The 14,553-nt window shown below is 47.9% G+C and overlaps 5 protein-coding genes across 5 annotated transcripts; 4 read left to right on the forward strand and 1 right to left on the reverse strand.

The window, feature by feature from the left end:
* Positions 1–1,706: 1,706 nt before the first annotated feature.
* On the forward strand, positions 1,707–2,065 carry SCP_0300580 (hypothetical protein; the record flags this gene model as incomplete). Its single annotated transcript, XM_027755455.1, has 3 exons — positions 1,707–1,753; positions 1,817–1,894; positions 1,957–2,065. The coding sequence occupies 3 exons, from the start codon at positions 1,707–1,709 to the stop codon at positions 2,063–2,065; spliced, it is 234 nt and encodes a 77-aa protein (XP_027611256.1).
* Positions 2,066–3,100: 1,035 nt separating this feature from the next.
* On the forward strand, positions 3,101–3,975 carry SCP_0300590 (hypothetical protein; the record flags this gene model as incomplete). The annotated part of the gene is made up of 3 exons (XM_027755456.1): positions 3,101–3,127; positions 3,183–3,549; positions 3,686–3,975. The coding sequence occupies 3 exons, from the start codon at positions 3,101–3,103 to the stop codon at positions 3,973–3,975; spliced, it is 684 nt and encodes a 227-aa protein (XP_027611257.1).
* Positions 3,976–4,144: 169 nt separating this feature from the next.
* Positions 4,145–4,986, forward strand: SCP_0300600 (hypothetical protein; the record flags this gene model as incomplete). The annotated part of the gene is made up of 3 exons (XM_027755457.1): positions 4,145–4,210; positions 4,265–4,446; positions 4,500–4,986. 3 exons carry the CDS (start codon positions 4,145–4,147, stop codon positions 4,984–4,986), a joined length of 735 nt encoding a protein of 244 aa, XP_027611258.1.
* A 1,746-nt stretch (positions 4,987–6,732) lies between these two features.
* On the forward strand, positions 6,733–7,038 carry SCP_0300610 (hypothetical protein; the record flags this gene model as incomplete). Its single annotated transcript, XM_027755458.1, has 1 exon — positions 6,733–7,038. One exon carries the CDS (start codon positions 6,733–6,735, stop codon positions 7,036–7,038), a length of 306 nt encoding a protein of 101 aa, XP_027611259.1.
* A 6,011-nt stretch (positions 7,039–13,049) lies between these two features.
* On the reverse strand, positions 13,050–13,367 carry SCP_0300620 (hypothetical protein; the record flags this gene model as incomplete). Its single annotated transcript, XM_027755459.1, has 1 exon — positions 13,050–13,367. The coding sequence occupies one exon, from the start codon at positions 13,365–13,367 to the stop codon at positions 13,050–13,052; it is 318 nt and encodes a 105-aa protein (XP_027611260.1).
* Positions 13,368–14,553: the final 1,186 nt, after the last annotated feature.

Here is a 14,553-nt window from a genome sequence, read left to right on the forward strand (position 1 = left end):
AGAAAGTAATATGTATGAGAAAGCTGAGTAAGGTCGTGAGAGATAATCAGTACTAATGGGGATAACGAGTCGTGTATCAGAACGAGGTAAAGATGAGGCATACATGCACGTCTTGCATGTGTGATAAGAAGAAGGTCCGGAGTTGGATCCGGTGTAACCCCAGACTAGGGGTTCTGGACATCTGGGTAAAGAATCAGAGGTTGCGCTCCGATGAGTCACGTGTTGGATCACGTGGTCTGGTAACGTAAAGGGAACAAGGAAAAGAAAAAGAAAAGACGTGCCACAAGTGAGGAGCGTTGTAACAGTCAAGCTGGATCCCCATCTCGACCTGGTTACCATTAAATCAGCTTTTCACTTGCCTTTGACTAAGATCGACCGTTAGTAGCAGACAGCTACTGCAAGTCATAACAATAAACTCTGATCGACCTTCAGTGCGAGGACATCGCCAGAAGTATCACTTGAATGGACTTGTGTCTTAGACTAAGACCTTGTCTCGTGACGACTCGACTTGATGCTCGTGTTTTGCTGCTGCGTAACACATATATACTATAGGTAGTGATACCCTCCAAGGGTACAAGGGTTTGAAAATCCATACCCCTACCCTTACCCTTTGATACCCTTACCCTTGACCCTTAAGGGTTATCCATACCCTTGCTCTGCACTACTTATTCCACCGTCCAGACAAAATGTGGTTCCGGAGGACCCTCATCCACCATCCGGACAAAAATGTCAAAAAAATGCTGAACCATTATCCAATCCGGACAAAAACATCGGATTTGGCCTTTCGGCGCTTGGACATTTTTGCCTCCGCTGGATAAGGGTTCCTGGCTTACTATCACGTGGGCGAAGTTGCAAAATCGTAAAAATCAGCAACACTGCTGTCGCTGCTTCCACACCCAATAAATAAATCAGATAAAATTGTAGGACGATACTATACATCAGTAGATGTGTTCTACCAAGCCAGGGGTTCAGGCATTCCGGGATTGCTGAATGAGACGTCAAATACCACATTTGCAACTATGGTAGATGTACTAATATCAAAGATCTCTCTTGATACTGAGAATGACTGACCCAAGTGATGTTTGGGTGATAGCAATATGTGCTACAGCACTGTGTTCCACCATCCCGATAAGTGTTTTGGGCAATCAGACATGCTTCAGCCTGCATTTTGTAACACTCCCGATGAAAAGCGTGACGACGTATAGCCCGATATGGCAGCCGCGTGAGCGCTCCGTCCGCGAGATGAGCGTGACATCTGTGTGACAAAATCAGCAACACCACCCCCCGTCAACACCCACCACCGGCATCTTGCCGTCTCTCCCTCCTCACCACGAGAACATGTAAAAAAATTTGCAAAATGTAATGTGGAAGTGCATACATCTGCCCATGTAAAAATGAAGACAAAGCATCCCGGAATACAGAAGAGGAAGCCCGAGCGCTCAAAGATCGGTAACTCCCCCCTCATGATAGTATATTCCGAGGTCCTCGGCTAGGCCACGGCGCGTTACGGCCACCAGCGGCATATACCGAGGGGCACCGGCCCGGGCGTGGGAAGGTACCACGGGTCGGTCACCGGCCAAGCGCGGTGACCACCACAGCCCAGGACATGGGTGTATATCTCGGGGCGTCTTCGTTTGCTAGAATTACTGCTTGAAGCGGGCTGGGTGGACGTGAAGGTATTCGAATAAGAAGCCTATGGAAGTGTGATGGAGGTGTGTGCGCGCGACGAGGGGGATGACCGGCACCGGCTCGGGTACGTTGTCGTATCGTTTTTTATTCGCGGTTTTGCGTGTGCCATGGGCTGACTGGTGGTCAGGGTTGATGGCGCGTTTGAGCTGTGGGTAGACAAGCTCGAGGACGTGCTGCTGGCGTTGCACCCCTCCCGCCCGACGTGGTGATCCCACCAGTTCCCTTTCCCCGAGTGTTGCTCTTTGACGCGGACGGGGCAAACTCCAGTGCTCTCATGGGTCCGCTCCTGCTGGACTACCGATATCATACCGCGGCGATGTCGTGCAACCGCTGGATCACCGTGGAGGACTGGTACCAGGATTTGCGGCACTTTTGATTTTGACTTCGAGGAGGATGTATGGTGCGTGCATGCGCCCGGGTTGGTCATGTTCTGTTGCTGACGAGATGAGGCGGTGGGCAGGTATGAGCCTGGTGACGTCCTTGTTATCCACCCCGAAGCTGCAGCGCTGGATGTGGATGTGGTGCTTGTGATGCTCGGCTTCACGTTTAAGTCATTCGGAGGTGGCCTCGTTCTATACATGGCATGTTCTTGGACACTAACGCTCTATGATCAGGCCTTTACTACTACCTACTACCTTGGTTCCGTCGTCAAACCCAGCCGGGATCCCGAGGTTCACTTCAAATACATTCAGGTGGCCACCCGTACAGGCCATATTCGTGAGGTCGCTTGTAGTGAGAGCAACTACTACAACCCGGAGAAAGTCAAGAACTTCCTGAGGCAAAGCTTTCGGACCAACCTCTCATCATCGTCTGCGACCGCTTCGACTTCGTCCATGACCTCGTGCTGTACCTGTATCAGAATGGTCTCACCAGCTTCCTCGAGGTTTACTTTCAAACGGGTCAACTCGGTCAGGATGCCGCAGGTCATTGGGGGTCTGTTAGATGTCGAGACGACTATCGAGTCGTTGCTTTTGTTCCCGGCAACTTTCCTATCGGCAAACTCGTGAACGAGGTAGAAACAAGGAACCAGCTGAAGTTGATCCTTCCGTGGTTGGAGGCACACGTGCAGTCGGGAAGCCAAGACCCTGCTATGCACAATGCACTCGCGAATCTATATCGACTGGAACAACAACTCGGAGGCGTTCTTGAAGGAGAGCAATGTAAGTCAGTTCAGTCCTCACTGCTAACCCTTTCTAAAATGTGACCGTTCAGCTGTACGAGCCGCTGGTTGTCGGCAAATTCTGTGAGGCCAGAGATCCGTACCTTGCCTACACTGTGTACATGAAGGGCCTGTGTGACTGCGAGCTCATCGCCATCACGAATGATAACTTGATGTTCAAGCAACAAGCTCGCTATCTCATCAAGTGTCATGAACTGGGACCTTTGAGCGCAAGTTCTTGCACCGGACAACATGCATTGCCGTCAGCTGATTGATCAGGTGAGATTTCCGCGTCGTTTTCGTCTGATTCTCCTACTAACTTCACTGCAACTAGATCATTGCAACTGCCCTTCCTGAGTCTACAGACCCCGATGATGTGTCCGTCACTGTGAAGGCATTCTTCACAGCAGATCTTCCCATCGAGTTGACCGAGCTGCTCGAGAAGCTCATCCTCGAGCTTTCACCATTCAGTGACAATCACAACCTTCAGAATTTGTTGATGTTGACGGCCATTCGCGCAGACGAGGGCAAGGTCATTAGGTACATCGACAGGCCCAAGAACTACGATATCGCTAGGATTCCCAAGATCGCGACCGACCATAGTCTGTATGACGAGGCATTCCTCATATACAAGAAGTATGAACGGCACGCCAGGGCCATCAACGTGCTCGTCGAGCATATCGTCTGGACCCTGGCGTTGAGTATGCCGTTAAGGTCAACAGGCCCGAGGTGTGGAGCAGGTTCACGAAGGCACAGCTCGATGGTCTGCGAATCAAGGATGCCATCGGAATCTGGGCGTGAACATTTCGGGTGCTAATCCCAGATAAATGTTTGCAGGTTCGTACATCAAGGCTGAGGATCCCTCGAACTACACTCAAGTCATCGAGATTCCTAGTCACGCTCGTAAGCATGACGACCTCGTCAGGTGCCTCCGGATGGCGTGCAAGGCTCTGCCCGAGCCTAAGATCGCCATGGAGTTGGCGTACACCTGTGCGAAGACGGGGCGTCTGCACGATATGGAGGCCTTCTTGGGTGTAATGAATGTTGTTGACATTCTTGAGATCGGAGACAAGTGTTTCGAGGACGAGCTTTATCAGGCGGCGAAGTTGGGAGCACAAACAGTTTAAGGACGTGATCGTTCATGTCGCTAACGTCGAGATGTAAGTGTTAGCTTTGTTCAATCTGTAGCATCATGGTAGCTATTACAAGTCGCTTACGTTCTATCTGCAAGAAGAACCGACTCTCCTGACACATCTTCTCGCTGTCTTGATTCCTCGTACTGACCATGCCCGCGTCATGACGATGTCCACCCAGATGGACCACATCCCCCTCATCCACTCGTATCTTATCGCCATGCAACATGTGAGTTATTCAATACTAAAGGACAAGTCGAAGTTAGTCTAATAGTTTTCAAAGCTGAACATCGAGGCTGTCAATACCGCGTTCAACGACTTCCTCAACGAGGAGGAAGACTACATAACGTTGCGGGACTCTATCGACGGCGTTAACAATTGCAACAATATCAAACCCTGCTCAACAGGACAGTCGAGGAGATGGAGGACGACCGCAGGGGCGAACGCGTCGGGCGAAGATCGTGAGTGTGTCTCGTACTTTGCGCCACGAGTATCAATTTACCTTGCCTCGCCGAAAGTGTCGACATCCATCAGCACGCTATTGTCCGCAATGTCGCCCTTGACCACTTCGTCCGTGTCATGTCTACCTTGCATCTTTGGCTGTGCCACTCAGCATTCGTCCGCCGGTTCTTCGAGCGCGTGCTCGCGGACGAGACGCGTTGCCTTACGAAGATCGTATCTTCCCCACACTGGTCTTCAAGTATGCGGATGGGACGGCTCTTCTGGAAGAGCTGGTTCCCCGTCGGTGAGGACTTGCTCGACGTGCTCAAGATGAATCTGGCTGCAGTGCTTTTTCGGCTGCACAAGCGACACATCAAACAAGGCCTGACGTGCTTCAGGCTCGGCGGTGTCGCGCGCGCGCTGAGGTGGCGCACCATGAGCAGGCTGGAGGATGAGACACTCGCGATCGTGATCCTGCTGGATGTGGATGCATTCGAGCTGGTGAGCCCCCCTCCCGGAGGTACGCTCTTCAGAAGTATCTGCATTGGGCCCGGCTTGCAATGACGTTCGTCTATCTCGGTGAGAACCAGGCTGCAGTGGAAAGTGCGCGGAAGGCCGAAAACACTCAGTCAGAATGATTTGCAGGTTCGCAGGCTTCTGAATTCTGATCCACCGTGTTATCTCGGATATAATTCAACATACCGCGCTCAACTTCCGCGGGCACGTAGCCTCTTGTTTGCGTTCGACCACGCTGCAACGGCGAGGTGGATTACTCTCAGATTAGTTATTATGTACTTCGCTGTGGCATTGTTGAGATGGACAGGCCCCGTGACCATACCTCAATCTTGTCATGACCTCCACATCGCCCTTCATTTGCTTATCGGTGAGTTCTTTTTCGTGAACATTGACATGTGCTGTATGTGCTACCATTGACAGTGCAACTCTACAAATTTCTTTTCTTATGTACAATGCCTAACACAATCCAAGCTAGCGCGTGTGGCGAAGTTCAAGTTGCAATAAGTCTTTCGGTAGAAAGAAGGGTGCACCCTCCGGTTCTGTTTTTGTTGGATCTAGTACCGCAACCCCTTACCCCCGCGCCAAGATGAATGGAATGGATTGTCAGTGCGATGTTGGTGCAGTATCTCATCTTCTAGCGGACGCTGCGCTCAAGGTCTGGCCGTTAATCACAGTGCACACCATAGAAGGGGCACGGCCCACCTATCTGGATCGGACAGGCATGCGCTCTGCGTTTCAGCATGTCTCTCTCTGTACGCCAGGAGACGCAGGAACGGGGGTCATGAACACCTCACTTCGTACGCGTGGCTGCTCGGCGTGCAGTGCCCTTCATCGATTCCCAAGTAATGCGAGCACACAATAGACAGAACTTGACCGTTTCCAGGTTCTCAACGTGCTCGAGCACCACTTCGATTCGCTCGTGACGATCGTCCGCCATATCACCTCATTCTCCGGTCCATTCCTTACTGACCACATCGGGGCTCGAGGCGTTTCCTCTCTATCCTGGTGTCACAATCGCCTCTATCAGTCACCACTGGTCTCCGTCGACTGCGCTCTCTAAGATGCCTTTTCTGTAGCTACGGATGGTCGAGGCGCTCTTTTTCTTGACCTGAAAATTTGAACGATCTTGCAGTTTTCGAGCCAAGCATTTTCTATTTGCCTTGCGAACGTGAAGGACGATAACATTACGCCTATCCGCCCTCGAGAACGCCACTTTGAATAAGGACAATCGCCATTTGAGGTCACACCCTTTGCTCGTCCCATACAAGGGAAGGATGGCTGCAAAGAATAACCGGAAATCTTTGCAAGCTGTTCTCCGAATGCACCTCCTGGACTACACCGAGGATCTGACGCGCTTGTTTGCAGAAAAATGTAATCGGTATGATATCAACCATGGTCATGGTCGAGGGATTGTCGTTTTGAAGCTTTCTTGCGGGTATCTCAATTCTACCATTTTTTTTTCTCAGACCTGCATGTCCATATCTGTGGCTGAGCGAGTTCATTACCGATTTGAACATCTGATTTTGGCCAACCAAAATCAGGCTCAGGTGTGCAGCGAGACTAGGCGGCCTTCACTGATTGACATATATTAATCACACACTACTTACAGTGCAAAGTCCCGGACTGTCCTCATATAGGCTGATGGCGCTCGCCCGGAACTCGCTAAAAGTATCAAGACGTCCCTCGCGTGTGCCGAGCTGGCGTTCTTCTTTGTCTATGAAATCCGCCCATGGTGATTAGCAGCCATCGGAAGAGGCGATGCACCTGACTGCGGGGATGCTGTTCATTGCAACGATGTGGTCGATCAACGACGGCGCAGCTCTGAAGATCGTGGAGGAAGCGTATACGCACCATTTCAGGACCCTTGACTCGGAGCTCCAGCCTGATAGCAGAGATGCTGCGTTTGCGTGGTACAACATCATCCGGAGATTGCGCGAGGGGCCCGAGTTCCATATCTTCACGTCGGGCTACGAGCGCATTCTCCAAAGTTTTGAACTGCTGCTGCTGGCCGGCGCACGTGAACTGCGTTCCAACCGAGACGTGCATGCCCTTGTGTCACGCCATACACAGTCGCATTGGACTTCGTCAGTGTCCAGATGAAAAGCCAGAGGTCCTGAAAAGTGAATATCGTTCATAATGATGATCTAGGAAATTTAACTGAACACGTCTATTAATACAAAAAATCAGTCGAGGTCAACCAGACAAAAAAGGACCGCATACACCTGTACGAATCGTCCGGATGACGCATGACGGCACTGAGTGGGCTGAACGCACCCCACACCTCGTGGACACGATGGCGCTGGCGAACTGTGAGCAAGACGATCAGCTTAGACCCCGTAGATCAAGTCTCGTGTCTTTTCAAATTCACCGAACACTTTCCACCTCCACCACGTAGGACTGTGTTCAGAGAAGGTAGAACAGTGACGTCGACCCCGACCGATCCCAGCATAACTCCCTTCCCTCCGCGGCTTCATCTGCGTCGCAAGAACCAAAGTCACGCCGAGCGCAGTGTCCCTCAGCCTGACCCTCCATTTCGTACCCGAGCGTGCGGGTTTTGGCTAGCAGATTCTGCCACCGCTGTTTACGCGCCAAAACCTGGAAGTTCGCGGACATCGTTGAGCCTGAAGTTGAGTGCTAGCGGCGAGGTGAATCTCCACGTGTGAGCTAGTTACGAGAGACCGCAAAAGCACAGCGGGTGGATGCGAGAGCAGATGGCAAGCAGAAGGTGAGGAATAACGAAAGCAAGTTCTCGCGCGGGTCATTCATCTGTACAGTAACAGTGCTGTTCGTGCTGTTCGTGCTGCATGGGTGGTAGCAGGGGAATAAACTTTCCAGTAGGACGTAAGACTGGAGAACTGCAGAGCAACAAGGAAAGGAAACACACGAGAAATTTGACAACACCAAAGACCTAGAAGACTTTCCTTCGTCGCAGGAACAGAAAAACAAATTACTATCGAGCATCAAATCTGGACGATGTCCCAGCACAAGGAGACCTCGAGGCGCAATCTACATGTGAAGGGTCACAGCTAAACGTGAGTTGACAGTGGTGGAAACGAACGATGTACACAGAATCTTGAGTGATGCTTGTCGTCGTCCCAGTCGGCCAATAATTTGAATGAGTAATGGATCTGACGATTCGACACTCACTCTCGCTGCTCCATCTGCCCTCGAAATAAACATCTCATCATCCACCGTTGGCGTCCAGATTTGTTCGTGATCTAGTGATTTCTGGGACGACGACTTCGATCTCGTCGATCTTGTCAGGTAACATCGGTGTAGGGATGAGCTACAGTGACCTTGACCAAAGCGTCCGGGATATGAGCGTCTAGACTCTGCCCTGAACTCACTTTCCTGCTGGCACAGCTGGTCGATGAGGATTAGTTTGTATCTTGGTCTTTTTCGTTCCGTGACGCTTGACGGTTCGAGGATTCACCCTGCTGCATCATAGCATCCGCAGGTAATTCTTCTGCATTTACATGTCGAGTCAATAGTACTGATGGACATCCGCACCAGCTTTCCTGCTTCACCACCATGCAATAACCTTTCCTGACAAGATTGACTACATGTGGAGACGCAAAACATCCGGAATGACGATTTCTTCCCTTTGAACCGTTTTCTCCTTCGTAATGTCTGTGAGCTTTGTGTTGTTGCTACCCTCGTGGAGTACAAATCCCGTAAATACTAAATACTACTGCTCGTCCACTCACCATCTACTAGAGGTATGGTCATTTATTCAGGAGAAATAGAGAGCTACTCATTCTCTCGCCTTGACAGCTGTTATATCTACTAGCTGAAGCCTATCTCGATGCGCTTTCATTGTCTGAGCTGGTACGTCTCGATAGCGGCTTGACATCTCTCACAATCATCACCGATCTGAAGCATTCTCGGCTCTCTGAGTGTATGCAGTAGGAGGTCGGGCTTGACTTCCTGCTGCAGTAGTGTCTTGGTGCGTTTTGCAACAAACCTGGTAGTGTTGATCCCGCTGGAGTCTATGTAGCATGCACTGACTTGTGACGTCTCAGTATAGCCATGCCACCATATCCTATTTCGTCGCCGCCATCCCCAAAATGTTGGTGTACGTATCCGCTCTTTCGAGTCGAGTCTTCTGCCGATCAACTTGCAGATGTGCGCTTTGTTCATTGTGTACAATGGGCATGTCACCCACTAGACTCTGCTGATCCTTCGACAGTCACCATTGCGACACGAGGTAGTAGCGTCGTGGCCGACATCATTGTCCTTGTGGTAACCTAGATGAAGACCTATAGCACCAAGAGATATGTGAACTTGGCACACATGAAAGTTCCGCTGGCGAATCTCATGTTGCAGAATGGTACCATTAATCGAACATGTCAGCTCAGTCTTCCGCTAATTCGCACAGGCGTGCCGCACTTTGCAAGCACTTTGGGTGTGTGCAACATACTCTTGATGAAGCATTAACATTCAAGGTGACGGTGCATTTACAGGTCACTTCTTTTGCATAACGTTGCCCAAATACTGTCGACTACTACGGCATGCATTCCGCAGCCAACCTATTCCGCCTACCATTGACATGCTTTTCCCGTGGCAGGCCTCCGCGTACATCATCTCAATGTGAGCCCTAGCTGACCCTAAGTCCTACAGGTGTCACAGTGTTCTACAGGGCCTCAGAGACTATATGACTACAGTACTAGCCAACACTAGCCAGTTCTCCTGTAGGAATGGCCTTTTTACAGAGTGCTACATAATCGGGGACATTGCTACAGGCCTCTCGGGCCTACGTGAGCTACATAGCATGACATAGGTATTGTCCCTTTCTCAAATGAAGATTAAACTGGATCAGGTCCACTAACTGATTTAGTCTTTATTGATTCGATCTCAGTCCAGTCTCAGTCTTTGAGGAGTCCTAGGACTAGATTTTGCAACACTATACAATAGCCCAGACTATAGAGCCTGAAGTTGATGCCATTTAATTGAAAATGACTTCAAAAGTTATAATCTCCAGTAAAGCAACTAGTTCATGAGCCAGTCACTAAAAAAACAGGATCAGATTTTCTTCATACTTTACATATAGTAAACTTACTTATCACTTTGTAAGATGACCTTGTTTTCAAAACTGTTAAAGGAGGCTATAGTTTTGGAGATGTAAGCATTGATGCCACAATCCACTTGTGATAAAGGATTTATAATCTTGAGTTTCTCCCATGCTTGAGCAAAAAACTGATAGAATGAAACATATCTTTGAATCTCTATCTCCAAGATTTTCACCTCTTCAGTCCATCTATCCATGTTTGCTTTACATTCAAACCATTCAACTCGCTTTGCTATTTAATTATTTTAATAATGAATCAACTTAACTAGCAAAGCTTACTAACCTTCCAAATTCCACTGATATAACTTTTTTGAGTCTGTGAATTTGACCTTCCAGATCCAACTAAGATTTTGATATCCTCTTCCTAAAATTGAATTTATAAATGGCTTGCTTTGTAGATCTTGTTCTGTCATAATAGGATAGTGGGCAAGATCTATTTCTGAGTCTAATTTCTTCAAAGCCTTGTGTGCTTCATTATAAATGTTTTGAGAAGTGTAAAGCAGCGAGGATAATTGCTTGATACGCCTATTTGCTCGTGTATTGACAAGTTTTGGTCTTTTTTGACCTGATTTGTCATAAATGAGAAACGTTCTTTGTCGTAGAAGCATCTGAGCATCTTGTAATGCATCTTGAAGTTGACCCATTCGAAGTTGTTTTTCTAAAGCAGCAAGTTCTTGAAGCCGATTATTTTTGACTACATCATTGGAGAGCATGGAAGGCATTATGGGCGAGTTGATCTTGTGCTTTTTAAACAATGGTGACTCTTCCTCTAGCTGAACCAAAGGCATATAGATATTCTTGAGAGTTTCCCAGGATGAATATTGCTTAGAATACTCTGTGATCAATGAAATAGTTTGAGTTGGATCACTTTCAGCTAATATCTGATAGCTGGTAGAATTAATAAGTCATGTGTAACTTTCTCAACTAGAAATATGTTACATACCTAAGATTTTCCAGCTGAAGTGCTTGATGTACAAAAGTTGTCATGCCCTGAGAATTTAATGAACTTGAATTTGGACTTTTAGAACATATGAGGGTTTCAAAAATCTGTGTTTGAGAAGGTACTTTGTGAAATGCATTAGAATATAAGAAAGATCACCATTAATCTGAATAGACTTACATAAATCACTTCTCATTCTATATACACTCTGAATATTTGCTCCATTTATTGTGAGGGTTTTGTCCATGTCTTTCCATGTATCTACATGTTCTTGACTTGCAGTAGAAAGTTCTTCAAATTCTTGTGAAACTTGTGTCAATTGATTAGTTGCATGTTGCAACTTTGATTGTAATGTTTCACCTAATAAAAATTGAGTAGTAATTTATATATGCATATATCTAACTTACCAAGTGTTGTAGTCTTATCAAAATTCAGAGCTGAGTGCTGATTATTAAGCACATCATGCCGATGTCCACTATCCATTTCCTTTGTACTTTCAATATGTTCATTATCTTGCTTCCAGACACGTTCAGGAGCCTCTCCATCAGTTCTTCCCACACCTTCAGTATAATTGAATGAATACTGCAATTGACAGACTTCCTTATGCCCCAAAATATGCATTTTGGGCACAAGAAAAACCAGTTTGTCCAGAAGAGGAACTAAATCTGGAAAGTGTGTTGTGAAGCGTTGACGTATGTTGACACAATATCCACAAATTTCATCATAGGAAAGATAGATCTTGTCAATATTTCTTGCCTGCTTGAGGACACCAGCAAGTGCATAATCAACATTGGCAAATCTGATAAATTTATATAAGCAGAAGTATAAAATATACAAATGATTTACCTTTCTCCCTTTTGTAGATCGACTGTTCCTTGTGGTAGAAATAAACCATGCCTTGAACAAACAACAGAGACAATTCCAGTAACATCAAGTCCAGTTTTCTTCTTATACATGTCTTCAACAACTTTAGAGGTGTTGCATGTAATCACCTGTGAAAATGGTGAACAAAAAAAGTCAAGTTATAACAGGTATAAAGATCTACCTCATAATCATCAACTGCTTTCTTTAAATATTCATGGAAACGTTGGTTATTTGGAAAATAGCCCACACCATCAGAAAGTGCTTGAGTATGTTTTGAACTGTTTTTATGTTTTCGAACAAGTCCACGATTGCCATCCATAGCAATGAAAAGTGCTGTATGTTGCCTATAGATCTGTTCAGACAACATATAAGTAAATAAAAGGACAATTCACATACTGCTCCACTTGATTGATTATAGCTGTCGTGTTAATACCAAAATGGGGGCAAGCAGGACATAGGACACAAAGTTGATTTTGATAGCATGAAGGTAAATGATCTGAGATTCCTAAAGCTTGTCCACTTCGCTTCTTAGCCTGAAGATGTTGCCACAGTCTAGACACTCGAAGAAATTCTCGATATCGGCTCTGTCAAACATTGTCAGTAGAGTTGGATGAAAATCAAATAACCTTAACATACTGAAGTGGCTTCAGGTGAGATACGATCGGTCAGTCGCTCTAGCTTGCGAATATAGTCATATGCTGTAACCCGAGAGCATGTGGTATCCATATGAAAATCTCTGAGCATTTTCTCAGTGAAAACTGTGCGAGGACGCTTAGCAGTTGCAGGGAAAAGACCATGTTGGATTAGCTGAATAGGATAACCTGAGCTTTGAGGGCAGCCACAATAGACAATAGTACATGGAACAACTCCATTGGTGTCAAGCACAGTAAAATGCTTCTTGGCACCACCAAGGGGACATTGCACACCACCGTGGCCTAGAAAAACCACTAGCCCTAATTGCTGGAGGGATGTTCGTTGGAAATAAGTCCCCGTCCAGGTTTCAACAGAGTGAAATGGAGTATCTTGATGCTTCTGCACAAGACATGCCGCACACATGACTTCTGCCCTCCAACAAGTGCGACAGCGTGTTGTAGCAACACTTCCCGAACTGCCACATTGCTGACATGATGTGCCCGTCGTAGTGTCGCATTCACGGGAGAATATACTTGCAAGAATGTCCTTCTCCATGGCCAAGAGGTCATCAAGTGGTTCGTCTTTGGCAAGCTTCAAGTACATGAGTCAAGATGCCCCGAGAAATAGTAATGACAAGCGTACTGTATTCTGCTCGTCGGCATCCTGACTACCGCCATCCTGTGCGTCATCCATACCAACACCAGTGACTGCGTCATCATCTGCAGTCTCCTCGTCAGTGAGGGCACCATCTCTAGTAGGATCATCGGGATCCGACATAATCCAGTCCTCGAGCGGGTCGATCGGACGGCCTTCATTGTGACCTCCGAATGTCGTTTCCACCACATCTCCTCCGAGCAACTCGACCTGTGGCTCATCAGCCAACGACGAGCTGATTTGCCTTCTTCGAATACGACTAGATTTCATGGATATTGCGAAAGGATCAGGTATGGATCAAGTATGAATGAAGTGTGGAAAGACGCGCAATCCACGGCGCCAGAAGAAATATCGTCACGGAGCAAATGTTGTGCGACGTTCCACAGACACGTGGAAGTCGCTGAAAGTCAAGTAGACGCTCCAACTGGCCATGGTCAATGCCAAAAGCGCGTTGCGTCTTGCATCTCTCCGCCTACTTCGTCGACACCTCCGCGAGCCTGACTCCGTAGTGCCCAGGCGGCAATGGCGAGGCTTCGAAGAAATCTATGCGTGTGTTATCTTGCGGAGAAGACCAGGTAGCTACCTCTGACTCAGCCACGCTGCCACAGTCCACAGCCGATTTTCCACCGGATCAGTTTCCTTGAACCACCGCAGTGAATGCGGTGCCCTTCACCGCAATGCAAGCGTTCTTCTCGGATCCATCTCCGCGTACTCGAACAGCCTTGCACTGACCACAGCACTGCCATTCCAAGCCGACGTCTAATTTCTCAACTTTCATTTCGTGAATCTATTCTGCCGCACTTAGGTCGCCTGCGAGGGTAATTGATCGATTCGCAGGAGTAGTGTGTAGGCGTCCCAGTGAGGGTGCAGAGCAGTGGTCCACAGCCTGTGTCAGCACACCGGGTAAGATAGTCTGAGAAATGCTGGCCTGTTGTGGTCCATAACTCTAATGTGGATTCGTTACTCAAGCATGCCTTCTACTTATTAAAACCATCCCACAACTTAGGTCCATATGGTCTTCTCCGGGTTTATGCTGTCGGCTGCTGTATTTCGACATCTTGCGAATGGCCTTGTATCCAGTACCGCATGTCCCTTCTACAAGACGAAATGAACGAAATGGGACACTCCGGCGATGTAGGTGCGTGACCTCGTCTTCCTGCGTCTCAGACTTGGCCGTCTAACCACAGCACACAGCATATAGAAGGCGGATAGCCCGCACATATGGACTTCGACAGGCGCGCACTGCGGGATTCACACGTGTTTCTCGCCCTAAATACTAGAATACATAGGAACAGGTGTCATGAACACCTCACTTCGTACCCATGCCTACTCGGTGTGCAAAGCTCTTCATCGGTTCCTATCGCCCAGTAAGGTAATCACACGATAGACAGAAGTTGACCCTTTCGAGGTTCTCAGCGTGCTCGTGCACCTTCACCCATGTAGATTCGCGAGTGGC

This window comes from Sparassis crispa (assembly GCF_003851025.1).
Source record: "Sparassis crispa DNA, contig_000002F, whole genome shotgun sequence".
Lineage (NCBI taxonomy): Eukaryota > Fungi > Basidiomycota > Agaricomycetes > Polyporales > Sparassidaceae > Sparassis > Sparassis crispa.